Raw genomic sequence first — 24,362 nt, forward strand, 5'->3', positions numbered from 1 at the left:
TTCAATCATTTGTATAATTCACTGACCATATAAAAGCTAACAGTCACTACCTTCCTTAAGCCAGATACTACGCATATCTTAGTTATTGAAACCTAAAGAACGGCCATATAATTGAGTATCAGTAATAATATTTTACAAATAAAGGGGGGAAAGCTTCAGTTTACAAATATTCAGAGCTGGGAGTTGAACCCAATTTTGAATCTGAAACCCTATGAATCCAAAATTTATTGCACAATACTTGTAGATGCAAATGATTTTGATTATCTAAAATATATATTCTCTCTCTCACACACACACACATACACACACACACCACAAACAACATTTGACAGTAGTGAGAGAATAGTCTAAACTACGGGCCGCAAAATCTATAGGTTGAAATTTTATGTTCACTAGGAAGCATATTTAATGCCCAATATCACCCAGGTAGTGTTAGAGTTGAAATATGATCCCAACTCTCCTAACTTCCAGTATATCTCCTTACTCATCTACACTCCAGATTTTAACATAATTTTTAAAATTAAAGTTATTTTTATTCCCAATTTAAAAACATTATTTCTGCTCACTGCATGAAGAAATATACACACACATTCACACATTCACACACACACACTAATACACACTAACATCAGTACCATAAACAGAGGTTAAGCTAATTTTCAACATGAAGTACTTATAAATTTCCCTCTAAAAGACAATCACAGTTAACATTTGATACCATACTGACTGCTATTGTTCTAAACAAAAGTTTCCAGTAATGGTGTAAGTCAAACAATATACTGAAAGGATTGCTCTCTGTGGTTCCAAGTATTTCAGTGGTTGCCAGCTAAGTATATATGGGAAGTGGGAGGTCTTATCTCCCAGTAAAATGTCAGAGTCCCTTTTCTAAAACTATACTGAATGATGCTGATGTAAAATAACTTCTCTATCTTTTGACAATTCTTGATTTTAGTGGTTCTTCTTTATGTATTTCATATAAACCATAACTTTCCAAACCTCTGACCTCATCACATTTTCCATAATCTGTACGAATCCCCCCACCCCTTTGGCTAAGAAGTGATACTCTTCTGATTTTAAGTCCTGCCATTTGCTTGCAAACATCAGCAGGAAAGGCAATACTCCAGGGCCAAGGGAAAGAGCGAGATTAGAGGATGCAGTTTTAAGAGGAAAATGTTATTTTTACAAATTGACTGATGAGGAGGAAATTTATTTATAAAAGAGCAACCAGAGGGAAAAAAGTTCAAACAACAATGCAAGTTGACAGGACCTATTCCAAAGGTACCTAGTGAATCATGTGAAAATAGAGTCATGGAGTTTTGGATACAGAAGGGAATTTAGGACTCCATCGAGGTCAGCTGAGCACTTGGCATACATATCAGGAAACCGAAACCCAACGTGGTTTACATTATTGTTCAAAATCATACAGCTATATTTAGTGGCAATGCCAGCAAGGGATCCAGGTTCCTGACCTCTCAAGTATCATTTCATGGGACAATTCAAATAGGGCCATTTAACTGAAAATATTTACATTTTCTGTGTACCTAGGTCACAGATACAATTTTTCTCACCATGAATATTAATCCTATGACATCAGAGGAAGAGAAATTTATATTTCTTCAATTATTAATTTATACTTGGGTTTCTACTAGACCCTTTCACATGTATTATTTTATTTCTACACCAACAGAATTAGAATATAGCAATTATTTTCTTCATATTAAATGAGAAGAAATTGGGGTTTAGAGAATCAAATAAATCACTTAAGACATATTATATATGTGTACGTACATACACACATGTATAATATATTATATATATAATGGAAAAGCTAAAAGTTGAATGAAAGTTGAAATCAGATCTACCCGATTTAAAGGTTTATCTCACTTAATTAAGCCATTAGCTCCCTTGAGAGAAAAGGTCACGAGTCTCCTGCACACTTAGCTATCTCTGGAATATTTTGACATACGTTTAACACACAATAAGTACGTGATAAAAGCAAGAAATTCTCACAGATGATCCACAGATCACAACTGGAAAAACTGCTCAATGCTATAAAGTCAGCTTTCTTTTTGTATTTCTTTGATTTTTAAAATTGTTTTTTTCCCAGCTTTAGTGAAATATTATTGACAAGATAATATTGTTTAAGGTGTCAACATGATGATTTCATCGATGTTTATATATTGTGAAATGATTGCCAGAACAAAGTTCCTCCTTAGCAAGGAATAATGGGCCTAAGCCTGCATTACCTGCCACTCAGCCCCGCTCTCCAGATGAACCCACTCCCACGGACCCACACACCTCCCTTTCCAGTATGCTGAAACAACTCCTGGACCTGGGAAAGCCACTTGTTCCCATAGCCACACCCCTCCGTGCACCACACATCCGGTTGGGACTAGGTCTCACTCTCTTTTCTTTCCTTTCTACACTTGCCTCCTCAGCTTTTATGACTCAACTCAAGTGCTGCCTCTCTCAGGAAATCACCCTTTGCCATCCACTTGTATGTCCTCTCTGCCTCATTACCAGTGCCTACTTTTCTGAGTACCTCTGATAAAGCAGTCTGCCCTTTATTAGTTCATTACTTTATCTCCTTTGCTAGACTGGGATCATCTCAATTTAGAGACAGCTCTCCATTTCTGTATCTCCATTTCCTGATAAATAGGTGAATAGAAGAGTGAAGGAGTTAATGAATAAATTATAAGAAAGATCAGAGCTAGCTTATCAATCACTTGAAACAACAATGCTGAAATATTTGTGATTGGCTTTGCAGTACATATTTTGAGCCTATGTCCACTTACAGATGAGTCTGATAAAAGATATCAAATATTTTAAACCCCAAACTGAAGCTGTATTTTGAAATCTATGGAAGGACTGATCAATTGGCCTTTTGTTTACTAATGCTCATTTGATATCAGGGAAGGATGATTTTTACAATACTTGGCACGAATATTAATCATACCATCTAAGCTTTATCATCTTAATTTGTTTTATGACTTGGATTTTATATTTTGTTTCATCTAGTATCTTTCTTATTGAGTGCTCTTTCTTATCTTTGATTTATTTATCATCATGGCCTTCCAGCTGAAAATATGCTTTACCTTCTCCGTCTCTAAGTATGTTCCTCTTCTCCTTATAGCAACAGCAAAAAAATCTCAACAAAAACAAACAAACAAACCAATAAACTCTAAGGGCTTTTCCTGCACTACAGAAAACCATGTAAATCCTTAAACTGGTGTAATGATCTTTCATCATTGAAGCCCCAATACCTTGCTATTTCCCTTCATACAGTTGCTTAGTATTAATGTGGTACATATGGTAATGGAATGGTCACAAACTGTCTTATCCAAAGACCACAGAAAGCACTGTCTTTGTGCTTGCTGGTCCCTTTGCCTTAGAGTCCTCTTTTCTATTTGGTGTATAAGTAATCATCCAGATGCATGATGCTTTACTTGTCCTTTCTTTTTTTAATTGAATCTTTATTGTATTTTTTTCCATTACCATATAGTCCCCTTACAGCCCTCCCCGCCTCCAACAAACAAGTGTTCTCCTTAGGATTGGGAACAAGACAGGGATGTCCACTTCCACCTCTTATTCATGTAGTACTGGAGTCCTACCCACAGCAATCAGACAAGAAGAAGAAATAAAAGGCATCCGAATTAGAAAGGGAGAAGTAAAACTGTCTTTATTTACAGATGACATGATACTGTACATGGAGAGCTGCAAAGATTCCACAAAGAAACTACCAGAATTGATCAATGAATTCAGCAAAGTCCCATGATACAAAACTAATACCCAGAAGTCAGTTGCATGTTTATATGCCAATAATGAACTAACAGAAAGGGAAATTAAGGAAACAATCCCATTCACAAAAAGAATAAAGTACCTAGGAATAAACCTAACCAAGGATGTAAAAGACCTGTACTTGGAAAATTATAAGACACTGAAAAAAGAAATAGAAGAAGGCAAAAATAAGTGGAAGCACATATCACGTAAATGGATAGGAAGAACTAACATCATTAAAATGTCCATGCTACCCAAAGCAATCTGCAGATTCAGCACAGTTCCTATCAAGATTCCAATGATGTATTTCACTGTGCTTGTCCTTTCTTGTGAGGCATTATAAAATGCCTTTCTACTTAAACAATTATTCACATTCGTACAGATACTTGAAACTGAAAATAATAAATAAATAAGTACATTATTTTTAAGGCTTAGTAGACATTATCACCTGGTTTTTAGGAAAGTTTTGTCAATTTACATTTTGGAAGCACTTTAGAGGAGTCCCAATATCACTGCAACTTTGCACGGAGTACTAAGAATTTTTCAAATTCTTGCTAGATTGATAGATGCATAATTGTATCTGTTTATAATATTGTGTTTTTAGAAAATGGAAGACGTATTTAAGAAAATATTTTAAAATTTAAAAAAGTTTATCAGTCATTGTCATTTCCATTTAAAAATTATCTGCTGTAAATAAACTCTTTTTATTCCAAGAGTGACATGATTGGAGGGAAAAAGCTAGAGCCTTACCTCCATCATAAAAAATAATAAATCTATATTTAGTTTTAAGTTAATTTTTAAAAATAATAATTAGGATAAAAATTATTATTTCTACCCAGAACATACATTTTATAATTAAAAGAAATCAAAATCACAAAGATAATTAGTTTAAGAAACTATAAAATTTCATTGATCAAAATCATGAATAAAATATTAAGTAAAAATAAGGTTGAAAATACATGCAGCAAATATCACATACCCAATGTTGCTAACCCTAAAATATAAAGTAGCTATTTTAACCAATAAGAATTTTTAAAAATCTTTATAATTCCAAGACCTGGATCCCTACCAGAAACTTAATTGTTTGCAGTTAAAACATATGTGTTAAGGATAAATGTATTCTTTGTGAGAATGGCTATGAGAAAATTTAAGATATTTTGTGAATACATAGAAAAGCAAGCATTTTTTTCTCTTCCAGAAAAGAGTCTATTTTGCTATAAAAGAGTAGGCATTTGTCGAAGGTCAAGAGGATAATTTAAAGTTTGCTGTAAATTATCTAGCAGTAGAGAATGAAAAATTGATTGTTATACAAATATATTGTATCAGTCAAGGCAAGTCAATTCCTCCATCATTCCTTCTTTTAGGAAGCTAGATCATCATACACTATAATATTTTTGTTTCATTACTTTAGTTTCCTGAAGAACTATATATATTCACTACAATTATTTCTAGATCTATGTACTCAGATTTTGTAGATACTCCAACCTATTCGAGCAGTGTTCATATGTCTGCATTTTCTATTATCTAATACATTATTCAGTGTCAACTACACACACATTTGATAGATCTGGGGAATGTTTGTCCTTTTGTTTATATCATACAATGAAAATTTCTATTTGTAGTCAGTAGACATTGCTATTAGGAAATTCAGTGAGAAATTTAATTTTCCATTACATTTAATTCAAACGAGCTGTGCTTCAGTTTCATTATTAATTTAGTTTTATAGTTTCTGCATTTCTTTATGAATTTTCCATCTGATACATAGAAAAACACTTTGAAATAAAAGGCTTATTATTATTAATATCACAGGACAGTGAAAACAATGATGTTTAAAATCTTAAGATAGACGTCCAAAATTACGTTTCTAGTAATTGTCAGGAACTCAACTTTCTGATCCCCAATATCTAGGACATTTTATTTAGCCACTCTTCATGTTCCTGTATTTTCTTTTCAACTGTAAGGATTTAAATGACCCATACTTATATATGATTGCCCTTATCTATCAATTTTGGACTCCAGTATTGTGCAAATTCTAAGCCAACAATACATGAATGGAAACTAGAATTTTCTCAAATCCTACTTTTTTTTTTCATTTAATAAATAACATATAACTCAACGTACCAATTTTGGTGCTAGATCATGAAGATACAGAGAAGATAAATCAGATTTGTTGGAGAGTTCAAGATGCCTAGAGCTTATTGTCTAGGCATATTGAGCTGTTCGGTATATCTCAAATCTTAACGCACATAGAATACCTGAGCAATCCAAACAAACGCCCATTCTGACTCAGCAGCTCTGGTGCAAGCTCCGAGATTCTATTTCTAACAAGCTCCCAGGTGATGTCAATGCTGGTAGTTTAGAACTGTGATTTGAGTAGCAAAGATTGACTTATATAAGTGTGGATATATTTAAATGGATATTTTAACTGTCCCTCATTGCTGTTCTTGTATTTTTAGGAAAAATATGAACCAAGAGAAAATTAAAAAGGAATTGGTCAAATACTGAAGATCAAAGAATAAAAGGGGACAATTAGGGAAAGGGAAGCAAGTGGTCTAGGCTAAAGGGGAAGATGGGGACAGTAGAGAGTAGAGAAACAGGAGGTACCATAAAAGAATAAATAAACAAAATCAAATTTAAAATTTCAACTAGCTTTAACAGAAAAAAAAAGCGTTTTTGTATCTCTTAGTTACCCATTTCTGAATCACTTAATTCTTGCTAACTCTGATATCTGTTTACGTGAGGAGTGGCATTTGATGGTTAAAAAATATCAGTTGCCAATTGTAACTTAATTTACCCTTCCCCCAGAGGCTTCCATACAACGTCAAAGATAGTAGTACGGTGTGGGACCGGGTTACTCATCAGCTGGACACTGTCTCTCTTCTACAGAAGTACTGATGGGCTGCCTGACATTTCATACAATCCCCAGGTAGCCCAGAAAATGGAGAAAAACCACCATCACTATTGCATACCAAGGTGGCATGGGAGAAGAATATGGAAAATGGAATGAGGATTTGTTCTCCAGCATCTCCCAGCATCAATATAAGGAAATATTTCAAATTTTTAAATCTCATTAGAAAACCACTATTGGTAACTTTATAAAATTCTTGAATATAGAAAGCACAAATACTAGAATGCATGGTGTTGTAAATATACACAGGTGTTAATTGTCTAAAAAACATGAAAAGTAACTGTAGGAAAAGTTAAAAGCATATTAAACATTGTTTTTCAAAAATCCAAAAAATTTTCACGACTAAATAATTGTATCTTTTATGTAAGGTATATACTGTTCTAATAACTTCACAACTACACATAGTAAAAAAAAAAAAAAAAGAAAAAAGAAAATATTCAAAAGGTATTTTTAAACTGAGTGCCCAAAGGTAGCTTTCTACACCTGCCCTTTGTTCTTTATCTGCGTATAGTGATGTATAAATATGTTGTCTTCTAAACTCTAAGTTCTTGAAATTATACAGAATTCTTTAGATAAGTCAACACACATAGGGTGGATTTAGGGTAAAGATTTTTATAGAAGCAATTCTTTCACTCTGTGGTCTCTGTGAGTAGGAAAATTGTAACAACCTAGGTAGAGAGAACTAGTTTATACAATAATCTCAGTTTCTACACCGGAAAACTAAAGTAGAGAAAGTAAAGTATAGCATACCACTTCAGCCAGTATCACTTCCGATGAGCTCTGTTTGCAATCTTGGGCCCCCCTATCTTGGGTAACAGTTTTCCTGCAGCATTGAGATCTCTCTTTCTCTCTCTCTCTCTCTCTCTCTCTCTCTCTCTCTCTCTCTCTCTCTCAATATTTTCTTAAAATGTGTTGTGTGTGACTCTGAAGATTGGTTATCTGTTTAGAGTTATTGTGGAATATCTCACAGGCATTAAGTAAAATTCTGAGTTTAAACAGTCTTATTCAGTATTGGAAGCATACCTCTTTTCCCTTTAAAATATTTTGTAAGTCATTCTGCATTGAAATAATAGAGCTGCCCCATAGAAAATATTTTAAATTTACTGTGTTTTCAGAAACTCCTTGTTGCAAAGATTTTTCCTGACCCCACACGTCTCCAGGCCTCACGCAGGAAGGAATGCACAAATAATCATTTCTGTCGTTGTACGCCATGACTGGCCTACTGTTGGCCCCCACAAAGGTCTGTTGTAGGAATAAACTACTGTAACAAGTTATTAGTACCTTTGAGATAATAATGTAATGTTTACCTGTTATCAGACTATTTTCATTTTAAGTGACTGTAAGAATAATGCCAAGGAAATGTGTTTTAATAAGTTGAATTATAGTTAATGTGGTGCCTGTGTAGGGGAAGAATTTTAGGGAATTATTTGTGGAGGCCTCTAAATTTACTGGTCCTATAAGTACTAGTATAAAGGAGTGTTTCATAACTTTAAAAATCACATTTTTTTTATCCTTTTGTCTACATACATCATTACAATTGATGTTAGAACTGTAACTTCAGTCAACTGAATATTTGGAATGTTCTTTATTAGTTAACAAAACAAAGCCATTTTTAGGCCTAAAATTGCACTTGTCTTTACTTAAAAACACCATAGACATAGACGTTATTTGAAGAAAAGAAGAGCTTATCCCAAAGAGGAAATGAGAGCATTGGAAATAAGAATACGCATCCCACAGAACATTCTTTTTGAATAGATCCTGGCCTGTGCCTACTCTGTGGATGCAGAAGCACATGAAGGAAAGTCACACTTTCCTCCCATTTCGAGGCAATACATTCCCCAAATTCAAAATGCCTGTCAATGTAGAAACAAGTCCAATGAATAACCTTTAAATAATATTTTCCTTCTTGTCATTTACAACACGAACGAAACTTGAAGGTATCATGTTAAATGAAAAAAACAGAGAACTACAAATACTGTACAATACCAAATACCATTTATACACTGAATTAAAAAAAATAAACTTATAGAAATGAGGGTAGAGTGATGGTTACCAGGGGCTAGAAGGTGGGAGAAATGAGTAGATATTGGTAAGGTCATCGACATCAAGGTAAAAGGTGAGTAAGTTCTGCGACTAATGCATAGCATTGTGACTTTAGTTAGCAATACTGTACTGCATGCTTGGAAGTTGCTAAGAGAGACTTTAAATGTTCTCATTACCAAAAAATAGGTAGATATGTGACCTGAACGAGGTGTTTAAATTGAAATCAACACATTGTATACCTTAAACTTACACAATGTTACGTCTCAATTTTATCTCAATAAAGCTAGAAAAATAAAATAGAATTTTCCTTTTATGCCTCTATTTCCTTTTCTTCTAAAGACAGTGGAACAAGGTATATACCTAATATGTGAATGCCAGATTAAGTTACATCAAAATAAACAACATTACAAGAACTTTATCATCCTTTATTAATCTTTCCTATCAAAGAGGGTTACAGGTCAAGAGAAGTAAGACCTTTTCAATTTGAGGGAGTGATTGTCCACCCACGATTCTTTGCCTTGGCCGACCTCCTTTCCTTGCAGAAGGAAGGCATTCACTACCTGAGGAGGCGTGAGCTGGGTGTCTTGAGGGATGCACATATAGAAAATACCAACCAAGTGGATGTAACACTAATATTTGAATTTAATTTTAAACATTTTTACTAAGAAAGAAAATTATTTCTATTTTTCTTTTGTCCAGGTATTTATGTATACGAATCCTAGATTTTACAAATGAGTACACTATTTAGTCAGTCATTAGGGAATCAGAACTAGGGTTTGATTTTCATTTATTTATTTAACTTTAAGCAGCAGGTAATGATATTGATCAGGGCTCCTACTCTGTGTAATACCTCACTGAAACCAGGACGTAAGTGATGATACAAACAGCTACTGAGGGAATATCCTGTCCAGGAGAGGAAATGTGTGATGACATATGTGTATGAGTCTGCATCTATGTGGAACTACCATTACATGCCAAATGTACCACATGGGCACTTTTCATAGGCTAATTGGAAAATACTTGTGCGGGATATTAAAAATAATGTTTTCCAAAACTCCTCTTTATAGGCCAATAATGCCATCTACATACCCCTTGCTCTTGTCCACAATAGAAAAACTATTTGGAGCAAGAAATTCCTTTTGCTCTAATAATACATTCCAGTATATCATTTAAAAAAAACCCAATATTTTATTCTTTAAAGGCTTTTCTCAGAAAAATAAAGGTGAAGGTTAAAATCTAATATTGAATGATGACTTTATCTAAAAATAATGCTTTGGTTTATAAAGTTAGAGGTCAACTTGAATATAATACCTGCGTGACTCTGATCCTTGAGGGGTCAGTGAACTAGTCGTTTCCCTCTGAAAGCAGACCAGACATAGTTTATCTTTCTCCTAACAAGCTTGCTACCTAAAGGGAAGAGTGGGGAACAAACTGGGAACCCGGGCTCTACACGCCATCAACCAAGAAAAACTACCTTTCGTTATGCAGATACAGGTACAATACATCTCTGGGAAGGTGAAAAATTGGAAAGATTCTGTAGATTGTTACGAAAATTTTAACAATTTTGACCAATTTGATATTGATGGGAAACTTTCAAGAAATGAGGCTTTGATTGAATTTTAAATCGGAAAATTCTTCTTGATGTTGCAGGGTAGGAGAGATACGTGTACAATTACAAAGGCCGCACATACTTGGGAAGGAAATGGTCTGGTTCACAGGCAGTGAGTCAGAATGTTATGAGAAAGACAGCTTTAGAAAGGGTGGAGGTGTGGTCTTCAATGGTGTGTCATCGAAGACGCTTGTGTCCGTGAGGCTCAAAAAAATGAATTTCCCAAGTAGCAAGTATACAACAGAGATGGTCTTCCTGCCAAGATTATTTGTTTCCAATGGTAAGTGGACTTGACAATTTTTTTCCTGGAAAATTAGAAACCCAATCCTGGGCTACATTTCCTAATACATACTTTATAATTCTGAATTTTATTTTTGGAAACTAGTCATAATAGGCAGAAAAGAAAAAATAATTGTTATGGTAATTTTCATGCTTTCACAAAGATGCTTATCCTCATTTTTTGTGCTTCTCGGTAAGATCATACCACACTTATACAACATAGTATTGGTCACCATTGTGTTCTTGTTAAATATGTTTGGATTTTATGTCTTAGGGTAAATGTAAATTTGGATGCTATACTGCAAAAGCTACCATAGATAAATATTTGTTAGAGCTTTCAATAATCCTTTATATTAATGTTAGGTTTAAACATTTCGGCCAGTTTTGCATTTCTAAATTAACAGTCTTTGAAGAAATTCCTATCTTTAGGAAAAGAAGAAAGCTCACCTGATCACAAAATTGTGACTGTCAATCTCCTTTCCACATGCACTATCTAGCAGAATGCCAGAATTTCCAACAACTGCGCAGGTCTTAAATCTGCGATTTTTCATTGGTGAAACTTCAGGTAGGAGGCTATGCAGATCTTGAGAAATGTTTAGTGTCCGGCGCCTGTCAAGCACGTAGTGGATGACATCACCAGGCTTGAAACTGCTCTTGACCACCGAAACGTCTCGTTCTGCATCTAGGAAGCGAAGAATGTTCTTCCTATATTTGAAATACAGAGTGTTCCATTAATGACAACCTATCAAAGAACCGGTGACATCATTTACAAAGTACCACATGATGACATAAACTGGTAAATTGGTAAGTTACTAATCTTACATTGTGAGTTCCTAATTAAAGCAACCAATTAAACATTCTATAGGAAATAGAATATATATTTAAAAATAATTTGCACATAGTTTTCAATGATTTTCTAAATACATACAGTTTATACACCTATTTGTATTCACCCATTTGTAGAATGAAAAAAGACCCTTTGTCTACCAGAACACATAGGAAAATTAGTTCAGTAAATAAAATGCAATGCTCATGACTTGACTTTGAATAATTAGATATCTTGTTGGGTTTAATTAATTTTCTGTAGTCATCTATTTTGTTTAATATTGTCTAATTAAGGTGAATAGAAATAACTTGATATTGTTTGGAATTGTACTTTAATAAACTCTATTAAAATAATCAAACGTTTCAATTAACTTATACACATTTACCCAAATTATATGTACATTATAATTACTTGAAGAGGAATAAAAACCATAATACTATGTGTATTAAAAAGCTTGCTTCCAAGCTCGAGCATCCAGGAAGTGAGACATCTACATTCGAGGAAAAGATGTAAAGAACACTGGACTCATGGCAGAGATAGCTAATTGCTCCTTAGTGTTCTTTCTTCCCTTCTTCCTGTTAGTATTGAATCTTCAAAGTTTTAAATGATCACACCGATGCTCACCTGTAACATTTCCAAGTTTTCAAACCCAAGTGCATCTAGGTTTGGTCCTGTGAGTCTGTTTCCTTAAACAATGTGTGAGTGAATCATGACTATGACTATATGAGAGAAAAATAAATTTTCAACTTGTTTGAACCATTGCATTTTAAGGTCTCTTTTTTATGGAAGCTTAGCCTACCCCATGACTAATAAGAGAAATTGATAAAAGATGTAAGATGCTACATAAACATATATGCATATGCTAAGTTTGATGAAGACAAATGAAAAAAATAGATATAGTGGGCCAGAAAGCTGGTCACCTTTGGCATGACAGAGCAAAGCTCCTGATAAAACTGTTGTCCGCAATAATTTGGGAGTCACAGTATATCTCTAACAAGCCTGGTATTCTTGAAGAATTGTTTAAAAAGTGTTTATATATTGTTTGTTCCATTCAGCAAGACCGTAGAAGATTGGTGAAGTTAGGCATGAAATAGCCAAATTGAAAGCTGAAATGAAAGGGAAAATGTCTAATAATAACCAATAATCTAAACTGTGTGAGAGTCAAGTAATCGGGACCTTCCAAATGTTTCTGATACCCCAGTGAGCAAGAGATGCAAGTGGAAATCATAGCCATCCCAACAGCAAGAGGGATATCATCTTCCCATCTAAGTGTATTTATTCTAATGACATAAAAATAGCTGCCATTAAATGGAGGGAGCCAGAAGACTAAAGAAGCTGTGTTCAGAAGTTTGGGGTGAGGTTTTAGACCAGGAACTAATTACAAAGAAGTAGCCCAGGAGCCTAATACATTTTTGAGGAGAATTATATTGCCAAACAAACTATAAATAAACCTATTTTACAAAGTCTGAGATTGCTTGATCCTTAATCTACGAAACATATACCAGCTCCAAGCAATCTGAGAAAACTCTTTTCTAGTAGTTTGAAAGTTGGATGCTATTTACTAGTGTGCACTTATAGAAGCTTGTATTTTCAGAGCTAAAAACAATGCCATTATTATAACAAGATATGACAGACATATTTTTCCTGTAGTGTTATTATTGTTTAAGCTGCATCACAACTCATGCGCTTTCTTACTCAGCACCAAATACATCCTCCTTTCATCACTCCACCAAGAAGGCAGTCCCCAAATCGCACTCAGGAGCCGGAGTCATGACTCGCAAAGAGCAAGGGAAAATAACTCCCTCCTACCTTTCCTTTGATTTCCTTATTTAGGCTCGCTTTAAATAGATCCCAGTTTAAGGCGTGGTATCATTAGAAAACCAGGTGATTAAAAACTTTATTTTGCCAGATTTTATATGGAATATGTTCATCATCTCTCTGAAAAATAAAGTTTTTGAAAACTTTTCCTCAAGTTTTCCGAGTACAAGTCTTGTATATTGGAAAAAGCAATTGAGGAGGATACAAATTAAGTGGAAGCATATACCGTGTTTATGGGTTGGAAGGATTAACATCATTACAGTATCCATATTACCCAAAGCAACTGATAGACTCAACACAATTTATAGATATAAAATTTATAGATATTTAATCTATAAATATTTATAGATTATTTTATATATTCTATAGCAATTTATAGATATTTAATTCCTATTAAAATATCAATGACATATTTCATAGATGTAGAACAAATATTCCAAAAATTTACATGATTCAAAAAAGACCCCAAATAGCCTTGGCTATATTGAGAAAAATAACAAAGTTGGAGGTATCACAGTATCTGATACCAAACTATAGTACAAGGCCATTGTAATCAAAATAGCCTGGCATAAGAACAGGCATTTGCATCAATGGAACACAACAGAGAGTCCAGAAATAAACCCACATCTTTAAGGTTGATTAATATTTGACAAGGGAGGCAACAGAATACAATGGAGTAAAGATAGTCTCTTGAATAAGTGGTTTTGGAAAAATTGGACAGGTACATGTGGAAAAATGCAACTAGACCACTAACTTATACCATACACAAGGATAAATTCAAAATGGATAAAAGACTTAAATATAAGTTATGAAACCATAAAAATCCTAGAAGAGAATATAGGCAGTAAAATCTCACAAATCTCTCATAGCACGTTCTTTGCTGGTCCATTTCCTAGAGCAAGGGAAATGAAAGAAAAATAAACAAATGGAACTGCATTGAGCTAAAAAGCTTCTGCAAAGCTAAATAAACCATGAACAAAGTGAAAAGAGAGCCCACTGCATGGGAGAACACATTGGCCAATGATACATCTGATAAGGGTTTAATTACCAAAATATAGAAATAATTTACACAACAACACGAAGACAAACAATCCAATTAAAATGGACAAAGAACCCAATAGACACTTCTCCAAAGAGGACACATACTTGGCCAATAAGCATGAAAAAATGCTCAATGTCACTAATCATCAGAGAAATGCAAATTTTAACCACAGTGAGGTATCACCTCACACCTGTCAGAATGGCCATCATCAATAAAACAGACAAGTATTGGTTAGGATGTGGAAAAGGGGGATCCTAGTGTGGCAATGAAGACTGGTGTAGCCACTGTAGAAAACAGCATGGAGTTTCCTTAAAAAATTAGAAATAGAACTGTCTTTGGTTCAGCAATCCCACTTCTGGCAACATATCCTAAGAATCTTAAAAAACTAATCAGAAAGAATATATTCACCCCTATGTTCATAGCAGCATAGATTTATAATAGACAAGATCTGGAAACAGCCTAAGTGCCCATCAGTAGATGAGTGGATGAAAAAGCTGTGGTACATTTACATAATGGAATTCTACATGGCTTTAAAAAAGAAGGAACACTTACCCTTTGCAACAGCATGGATGGATGCAGAGAATATTATGCTAAGTGAAATAAGCTAGTCAGAGAAAGACAAATACCATATGATTTCACTCATGTGTGAAATATAATGAACAAAATAAAGTGATGAATAAAATAAAATCAGAGGCATGGACACACAGAACAGACAGACAGATGTCAGAGGGGAACAGGGGGGCGGGGAATGGAAGAGATTGGCCAAAGAACATTGGGCAAAGTCCATGAACACAGACAACAATGTGGTGAAGGCTGGAAGGGAGGAAGGCAGGTTAGTGGAGGGGGAAAAAGGGTGGGAAAATGGGGTCACCGGCAATAGTGTCAACAATGAAAATAATAAAAAATTCGGCCTGGCTGGTGCAAATCAGTGGATTGAGCATGGGCCTGCGAACCAAAGGGTCATGGTTTGAGTTCCAGTCAGGGCACATGCCTGGGTTGCAGGACAGGTCCCCAGCAAGGGGCACACAATTGGCAATCACACATTGATGTTTCTTTCCCTTTCTTTCTCCTTCCACATCTCTCCTTCCCTTCCCCTCTCTCTAAAAATAAACAAATAAAATCTTTAATAAAAGAAAATAGTAAAAAATTTGAAAAATAGAGAAAAAAGAAATTTTCTCCTCAAATAGTTGGAATATTAGGTTCATCACAAGTTAAATCTATACAAGAAAACCTGTATAACTTCCCTACAAATGAAATTGCAAAATTAATAGAAGTACTATCAGACATCATCACAATTCATTTTCACAACATAAGTTATATGAGATTACATGGGAAGAGAATTTCCAGTGAATGCAGCAACTACAGGGCATGTGTATTGCAGAAAATTCAGAAGTCTTTCATGATGTTAAGCAAATATGATTCTTAACAAACATTTAATAACAAGTGCCAAGAACAGCAATGCAATAGAAACTTTCATACATACTTATGAACTATAATTTATTTGTTTGAGGGAAAAAAGTAATGCCTGACACTTGTATTTCAACAAATTTTTTTTCATTTCCTGTGAAAACGACAAAGCTGGCTCTAAAATAAAGACTGCACGGATGTGGTCAAATCACCAAACGAGGAGGTATCATTTTCCTTTGAACATAGTTTGGAGGGTTGCAGTAGATACGTGAAGGTGTAACTCACAGGCAGTGGCATGTCTGCAAGTACAAAGTGGATAGATTTCAGGTCCAGATTTGAAAGAAGACTCTAGAGCTTGGAAATCCCTTTCCTCAACAAAAAAGTTAACACTTCAATGCTTGTCTTCTCTTATATCAGTTAAACTGATTGCAAGAGAGACTTTCCAATAACAGATAGAAAGCACCAAAAATATTTTCAAGCATTAAGTCTTCTAAATTCCTGGATATCACTGGACATGTTTAATTTATTTACTCAGGGAAAATTGATATAAAATTGGACTATTAGAGTTCAGAAAAGTTTTGAAAGACATCATATTGTTCTTGGAAGAAAATAATGCTTATTGAGATAAATAATTATTAAATGCAGATGACACTATTGTGTGTTTTCTTCCAGTGCTGTTACAGGCTCAACAATAGCTTTTTGCTTGTTTGTTTAATACCAGTGATAAAAACAGTAAAAGTACTTTCCAAGACAGAATAAAAATACCAATTCACATTGATTAATCAAAATATAAAAATACAAGTTTTTAGGCAAAACTCAGAATGATTGTTAGGGTAGTATTCATTTTTTGAAACTGAGAAGGAGTGGAAAAAATACCTTGAATATCTCCAGTATATTCCTTTTCTTATATCAAACCAAACTTTTAGTTACTCTTTTAGGGCTTAAATCTATGGATGGGAAATTATCTGAGCTAAGATTCCTGATGTAGGATGTAAGAAAGACTGAAAATAATTACTGAATGAATAACATTTTGACTTCAGTGTTTAATTTGTTTTATAAACAGTAAGAAAATGTTAGGGGTTTTTTCCTCCCTAGAAGGCTATAGTCATTTTCTTTTAGGTTATTGATACAAAGGGCTATAAAAAGTTCTGTGAATTTGCTGTCTAGTTGTTCAAACCGTAGCAAAAAAAGAAAACCAGTGCTTAAGTATAATTACCTAAATGTCATTGGAAACATGAAAAACTCTTGAACTTAGTTGGAACTGAAACAACAATTTATCACCAAAGAGAAAAGACATGCTTTTGCTCAGAAGATAATTGATATGAATGAAAAGTGCGTGTTAAACCAAATTACTTCAGAATGAGAGAGATAGAGAGAAAACTCAATTTAACTTGTGGGCTCTAAAGAAACACGAATCAACAAAAGCTACTGTTTAATATACTGGCTAAGCCAGTTCTGTAAGTCCTCATTTAATGTTGTGGAGAGGTTCTTAGAAACTGTGACTTCAAGGGAAAGAAGACATATAACCAAACTAATTTTGCCATAGGCTAATTGATAAAAATGAGTTAGGTTCTTACAATATATTCCTGGTCACAAAAACACCATCAAACTTCTAAGTTAAAACTGAAAACATTTCAAATATTAGACACTGAAATGAATGTGAGATACACATACATTTAAGAAGGATGAATAAAAACAAGGAAGAGAATTCTTTTCCAACTCTCTTATTCCAGTTCAGGGTCACAGGTGACGTGAGCTTTTCCCGGCTCCCTGGACAGGTCACCTTTGCATTTCAGGACCACTCACATCTAAACCCACGCCCACACTCCAGTTGCAACAATGTAGACACCCCAGTTCACCTAACATGCATGTCTCTGATGTGGGAGGAAAGCAAAGGACCCAGAGCAAACCCACACAGACATGAGGACAACATGCAAACTCCAAAAAGACAGTGGCCCTGGTCAGCGACTTTTTTTATTTCTCTCATCAGTGTTACAGTGGAATGCTGTTGAGTGAAACCACATTGTTCAAGGATCTGCTATACAAGTTCTCCTATATGTAGTCAACTTATTGCCAGATATTTAAAGCAAGGGGTTGTATTTTCTGTGTGTGACTTAACAGAACTACGAAAAAGATACCTTATATGTCTGTCACTTTGTGAACAAAATGTAACTTCTGGAACCCCATTATATAAGCACACACCTAAATTCATCAACTGTTTTAATAAGTTACTAAGATAACTGAAAGAACCCGAAAATATGTGTTTCACTTTCAGTGAGACTAAAAAACTCAGTCATGAAGATCATTTTTGGTCAGGCCACACTGGCTTAAACTGAAAGGTTGGTTTAAACAGTTAAACTGACAGAAATAGATTCCATAACAGAAACTTTTCAACTGAATTTTCAACTAGAATTTTTCTTCCCTTTCAACAACACCCATCACTTTAAATAGCAGCTACAAAGTCTCAGAGAATTAATTTACTAAACATTGTTTTCACTTATGAAATGTTAAATATAGCTAACATATCACCAGGTGCCACTGTTTCTTCTCTGTAGGTTTCTTGTCAACAGCAAACATACATGTGTGTCAACTGAAACTTAATGTAAGTGACATTGCTGACTCCATAGCAAGTATTATGAGACAAATCTTACAGCTGGAAAGCATCACAAGTTGAGAAGCAAATTAGGTTATGACCCATATATTAGCAGTCAGGTTTTGCAAACTTTTGACTCCAAAGAGCACTGCATCAATTCAACTGTTACATGGTTTATTAAAAAGAAAAAAATAATTTATGAAGTGCCAAGTGTTTCATTATACCTACAAAGAGCAGAAAGAAAGAACACACATTTTTGTTTGTTTTTTTGTCTCAAAAGATTATTTCAGTGAGCAACATGCCTCAGAGTTCTGAATGAACACAACCTGTCCCTTGTTCAGGCTTCTGAGCTTAGGGTCCTCTATGGTACCAAATGAAAAGACAAAATTGTCCCAAAATGCTTAAAGAAACATACTTTTTAGTTTCATTTACACCTCTGGAGGCCATTTAGTATTTGACCCAGCATTTGGTAATGTTGGATGCATAATATATTTTATTATTTTTTGTGTATAAAACTATTATTTACTTCATAAACATGCATATAATGGTATACACTTTAGTGTTAAAGAATAGTTTTCCAATTAGGAGACAGGCCTGACTTTGAAGCTTGACCATGACACTCTGAAGCTGTGTAACTGACAATATGTTCTACTGGTCACTTACTGAACAAAGTAAGTAGAAGTGCTTGTGAAACTTTTTCTAAAGAAAATCAAGGCGGGGAGGTGAGGGGTGGGGTGGTGGAAAAAGGGAAAGGAACTCATCCAATAACATGTAGGCATGAGCCGTGGATGTGGACCAAGGTGGGGAGGGCCTATGGAGTGGGAGGTGCTGGGTGGAGGGGGGCAAAGGGAGAAAAACTGGGACAACCATAATAGCGTAAACAATAAAATATAAAAAAGAAAATTAAAAAAAGAAAATCAATGATACAACAGCAATTTTTTAGAGGTAAGAGCCTTTAAATTTGCAGTTATGTTTAGTTGACATCCTAGTTTTTTATGTTTAGAAACTTTGATATATGGTGATTCTAAGAGTGGAAAATATTTTTCCTAATTATTACATTCTTAATCTGTCCTGATGAGTAGGTGAGCTCATACACGCCCACACATCAACATTTAGTATTGTCATTCTTTACATTTCTGTTCGACATATGAAAAAAAAAGACAAAAAGGCAATTAAGAAACAACTTGAAGATGGAAGAAACAAAATCAAGTCACAAATGTTGGACATGGCCAGAGGATACCTCAATACGATATTTACAGATTTCCTCGCAACATCTTAAATGTGTTATTTCTTAGCCTACAATACTAAATAAAGGATAAATTAGTAACAATAAAATCAAGCCTTTAACCAAGCTAATTGTTTTAATTATGAAGTTAGCTGTAAAATGAATAAACTCCCCTAAATCATGATGAACCCTTAAAGTGCAATGAACTAATACATGAAACCATCTCTCTCGGACAACTCCCCAGAGGTAGTTTTTTGATGAATATGTATGAATCTATTCTTGATATGCTTGTGAAAGTAGCAGAGTACATATAGGGCTGAAAGAATTAGTGATAAAAAAGAAAATCATGTCTATAAATATAAGGAAAAACAATTTATCTTCAGTGACTGTTTTATATTTTAATGTAAGTAGATAAATAATTTATTGGGAATGTCACAAGAGCATTATAAGTTTAATGAGATTTTTAAAATAAGAAAGGTTTGTAAGCACAATTCAATCATGTAAGATCAAAAATGCTTAATTGTACTGTCTTAATCAAAAAAACTACAGTATTCATTTTTCTTAATCCTCACCCAAGGATACGTCGATTTTTTTTTTTTTTTTGAGAGAGGAAGGATGAGAGAGAGACATCAAGGAATTTTGAAAACACCTGTAAAATATGTCCATACCCACTCACTGACACAAAGTAATATGGTTCTTCATAAATGCTATAGATGTAGAGTAAAAAACAAAGAAAAAATAATCCAAAATACTTTATAATTAGTTTCCAGTATGACTTTAAAGAAAAGATAAGCTAACAATAAGACATTTTTGTGTTCTAAATTTTTTATTACAAGTGTCAAACTGATTAATAATCACTAGTCACTATTGCTATAAGCAATTATAATTTTAATGGACTGTTTGCATGTTGTGCAATAACGGTCTTACAAATAAATTATTATTATTTTGTTGTAAGGAAATGACAACTTCGTGGGCATTGTTCAATATTTGTTCACTATTTTATTGTTTATTTCTTTATCTGTTAAGAAGAACCATATGAAAAGAATACTAATATTTCATACATATTAATCAGCTGCTATAATTGAAAATAGATCATCCTCAAAGATATGAATACAACTCTCATTAATTTGTAAAATTGCAATAATGAACTGCTTGGATTAATTTATCTTTAATACCTTTAGCTTGAATATCTTACAAATAACAAAACATACCTCTGTAATCTCATGCATATCTACAGTATTTATTTTTTTAATCCTCTCACCCAAGGTTATGTTTATTGATTTTTCAGAGAGAGAGAGAGAAAGGGAGAGAGAGAGAGAGATGGATATGAAAAAAATAGGGCTCAGTTGCCTCCTGTACTCATCTCTACCAGGGATCAAACAACAGCCTAGGTATGGGCCCTGACAGGGGATGGAACCTGCAGCCTTTCGGTTCACAGGATGGTGTTCCAACCAGCCAAGCCACCAAAGCTAGAGTATTCACTTCTGTATAGATACTAGGAAGGCATGGCCAGATATATGAATTTAACAATTGCCAATTACTTATTTAATTTACTTATTAGATTTTATTTTATCTGATATATTATTTAACATGTCTAATATATTAATTAAGCTGTTGTAATTTCTTATTTTACTTTGATTTTGTCCATTACTTTCTATTACCTGACCTGCATAGCCTTATCTAATTGCCCCCCTTTTGCCAATCATTCAATTTTAAAGGTCTCTTTGAGGTATCCTTATAGACTAAATATTTCCTTTTTATTTATTTATTTATTGTTAATATCATTGGGGTGACATTGGTTAATAAAATCATATAGGTTTAAGTGCATAGTTCTATGATACTGCATTGTGTGTCGTATGACTGTACCACCCAAAGTCATACCTCTTCCATCAGTCAAAATATATTTGACCCCCTCTACCCTTTATGCACTCTCTCGCCCCTCTTTCCCTCTGGGAACCACCTACTTTTGTCTGTGTCTATAAGATTTTGTTTACGTGTCTTATTTGTTCATTTGTTGCTTTCAGTTTTCTATTCCACATATGATTGAACCCATATAGTTCTTGACTTTCTTTGTCTGACTTATTTTGTTAAGCATGATATCCTCAAGATCCATCTATGTTGCAAATGGCGGTATTTCATCTTTCCTTATTTCTGAGTAGTGCTCCACTGTATATATGTACCACAGCTTCCTTATTGTCTCACTTTCCAAGGGACACTTCAGTGGTTTCTAAGTCTTGGCCACTGTGAATAATGCTGCAAATATTTCCTTCTATAATAACTCATATTTCTCTCTTTACAATTTACCTCCAAGAAATAGGAATCCTTACTCTGTTCTAAACTAAACCACACCTGTATTTTTGAGCCCATCTAGTTTAACATCCTGTAGCTTTTTCTCTCATAATTGTCCATCTTATGTAGGGTTTCTAAAGTGAAATATGGGTACAAAGGTATGAGAGAATGTGGAAGATACGAGATAGGTGTCATGAGAGAGGGGAGACCAGGATCAAAAATGTCAACCTGGAGAGACCATGCCCAGTGTTTGCTTCAGCCAAAGAGTTCTGAAGGGGAATCCAGAGTTGTCAAAGTTTTCCATTTTTCAAGAGTAATGAAAATCTTTATTTTTATAAATAATCTCCTAAATTTTAATGTTGGGTTCTTTTCCTATTCAGTTGAAATAAATCTTGCTTGCTGATCACATTCTATCAAAGAAGACACCAATTTATAAACTTTGTCATCAGATTCTACTTATATTCATGTTCTTGTACTCCACCTACCCATATACAATGTTCTCCCTAAATTAAAAGCACCAAACATAACACCACTTGATATAACCGTGATCTGATACCATTTTCTCTTTCTAGTCACTGTAAAAAGTTTAGAACAAAATATTCTAACCATTCCTACATTTGCCTGACCCATCTCTTTAATTTCCAGATATTGTTTCAAGTATATTTCAACACATAATGAGTGCTGTTGCTGCCATTAATTCTATGAATGGCTATGCATACTCTAAATATGAGTGTATAATTCATCCTTTAATTTACTTATAATCTATATTATATATGGGTCTAATCCAAGAAGTGAGTAGATAGAAACCCAAACAGATCAGCAGCTTATCCTCTTAACCACTAACTACACTTAAAAAATCTGTGTTAATATCCAATAATTGAATAATTAGCATTTTGCCAATACTAGACACATTTAATGATTTTACTGCATAAAGCGTGGTCATTCTCTTGAACTTTTAAAAAGAGTTCTGATTTAATAAAATGCTCTTATTAAAATCTACCAACCAACACAAAAATTAACTATAGAGAAAAATTATCTGCTTGCATCCCCCATAATTAGGAAGGTCTAGCCCTACCTTTCATTCAGTAATATGACTATAATTGAAGAAAATAAGGTATAATGGACATATGTAGGCACCGAGTTTGATTTCAAGAGGTTGTTTCAGCTAAAATGTTGCAAAGAATAAACCATTACTCTATAAAGTGCATTTTCTGATTTTGACCTGTTTTGGATATAAATACTGAGACTTTGATTATAGGAGCTCACATAGAAATGCCCATTGATAGAGTAAGTCAAATTTATATATAATTGTCAGCAAAATAGGAGTCGATGGGTTCTATTTCTATCCAGTGTTAAAAAACTCAGTATGAAGACTTAATAAAGAAGTTCAAGGTAATTCTCAAAATATGTGGCTATCCAGAGTAATTGAGTGAATAAAAGTATATTAAATATTAGTACTTGCTTAAATATCTTATTCCATCAGTATAAAGAAAATATATTCAAACTCACACATTCATCCTTAAATTTCTGACTGTATAATGATTTCAGTTTTATGGTTTCATATTCTTAAATGATTAACATTTAGTAGAGCTTTTTAACTCTTATATTAAAGCATTCATACTTAAACTATAAATTAAGCATTCAATATAAGTTTGCCAAGCCCCATGTATTCTGCCTTATTAAAAAAACTCACCTTATCTCCAGGACCAATGAGGAATTGATTTTCCAACCTTCTACAGAGTGCTGGAAGATTGAAGAGCCAGCCTTTCGAATGATTTTATCAGAACTATTGACAAGGGATCGGCTCAAACACAGTTCACCATCTCTGAAACAAAATAAAATGCCAGCTTTGTGAAAGTAAGAAGCATTCAAAGTAGCATAATACGTAATTTGATTTAGATTACCAGTGAAAAATTGTAGATACAACTTTTTCTATGTTACAAGAGATATGACCATGATAAAAAATATTATACAGGTTGAGTGAATAAAGGACAAAATAATTGTCCTGATAAAATACAGCCAACTTCATAAAAAAAAAAAGGCTTTGACAGCAAAGGAAACCATCAACAATACAAAAAGGCAACTTACCAAATGGGAAAAGGTATTTGCAAATCATACATCTGATAAAGTGTTAATATCCAAATACACAAAGAATTCTTACAACTTAACAAGCAAAAATAACCCAATTTAAAAATAGGCAGAGGATCTGAATAGATACTTTCCAAAGAAGACATATAGATGGCCAACAGACATATGAAAAGATGTTGAACAGTACTAATTTTTAGAGCAATGAAAATCAGAACCTCAATGAGCTATCACCTCACACCTGTCAGAATATCTATTATCAAAAAGGTAATAAACAACAAGTGTTGGAGAGGATGTTGTGAAAAGGGATCCCCTTGTACACTGGTGGTTGGATTGTGAATTGGTATAGCCATTATGGAAAATAGTATGAAGGTTCCCCCCAAATTAAAAATAGAACTACCATATAATCTAACTATTCTACTTTTGGCTATTTACCCAAAGAATATGAAAACACTATCTTG

At 33.9% G+C, this 24,362-nt stretch overlaps 1 protein-coding gene across 1 annotated transcript in view; it reads right to left on the reverse strand.

Moving 5' to 3' along the window:
• The window catches only part of ST8SIA4 (ST8 alpha-N-acetyl-neuraminide alpha-2,8-sialyltransferase 4), an 88,112-nt gene that overhangs the window by 55,943 nt on the left and 7,807 nt on the right, over positions 1–24,362 (reverse strand). Inside the window, exons 2-3 of the mRNA XM_024563316.4 lie at positions 23,510–23,641; positions 11,064–11,321 (exon numbers count right to left, since the gene is read on the reverse strand). Of these exons, the coding sequence (XP_024419084.1) occupies positions 11,064–11,321; positions 23,510–23,641 (390 nt within the window). The remainder of the gene's footprint in view (positions 1–11,063; positions 11,322–23,509; positions 23,642–24,362) is intronic.

This window comes from Desmodus rotundus, chromosome 1 (assembly GCF_022682495.2).
Source record: "Desmodus rotundus isolate HL8 chromosome 1, HLdesRot8A.1, whole genome shotgun sequence".
In the NCBI taxonomy this organism is placed as follows: domain Eukaryota; kingdom Metazoa; phylum Chordata; class Mammalia; order Chiroptera; family Phyllostomidae; genus Desmodus; species Desmodus rotundus.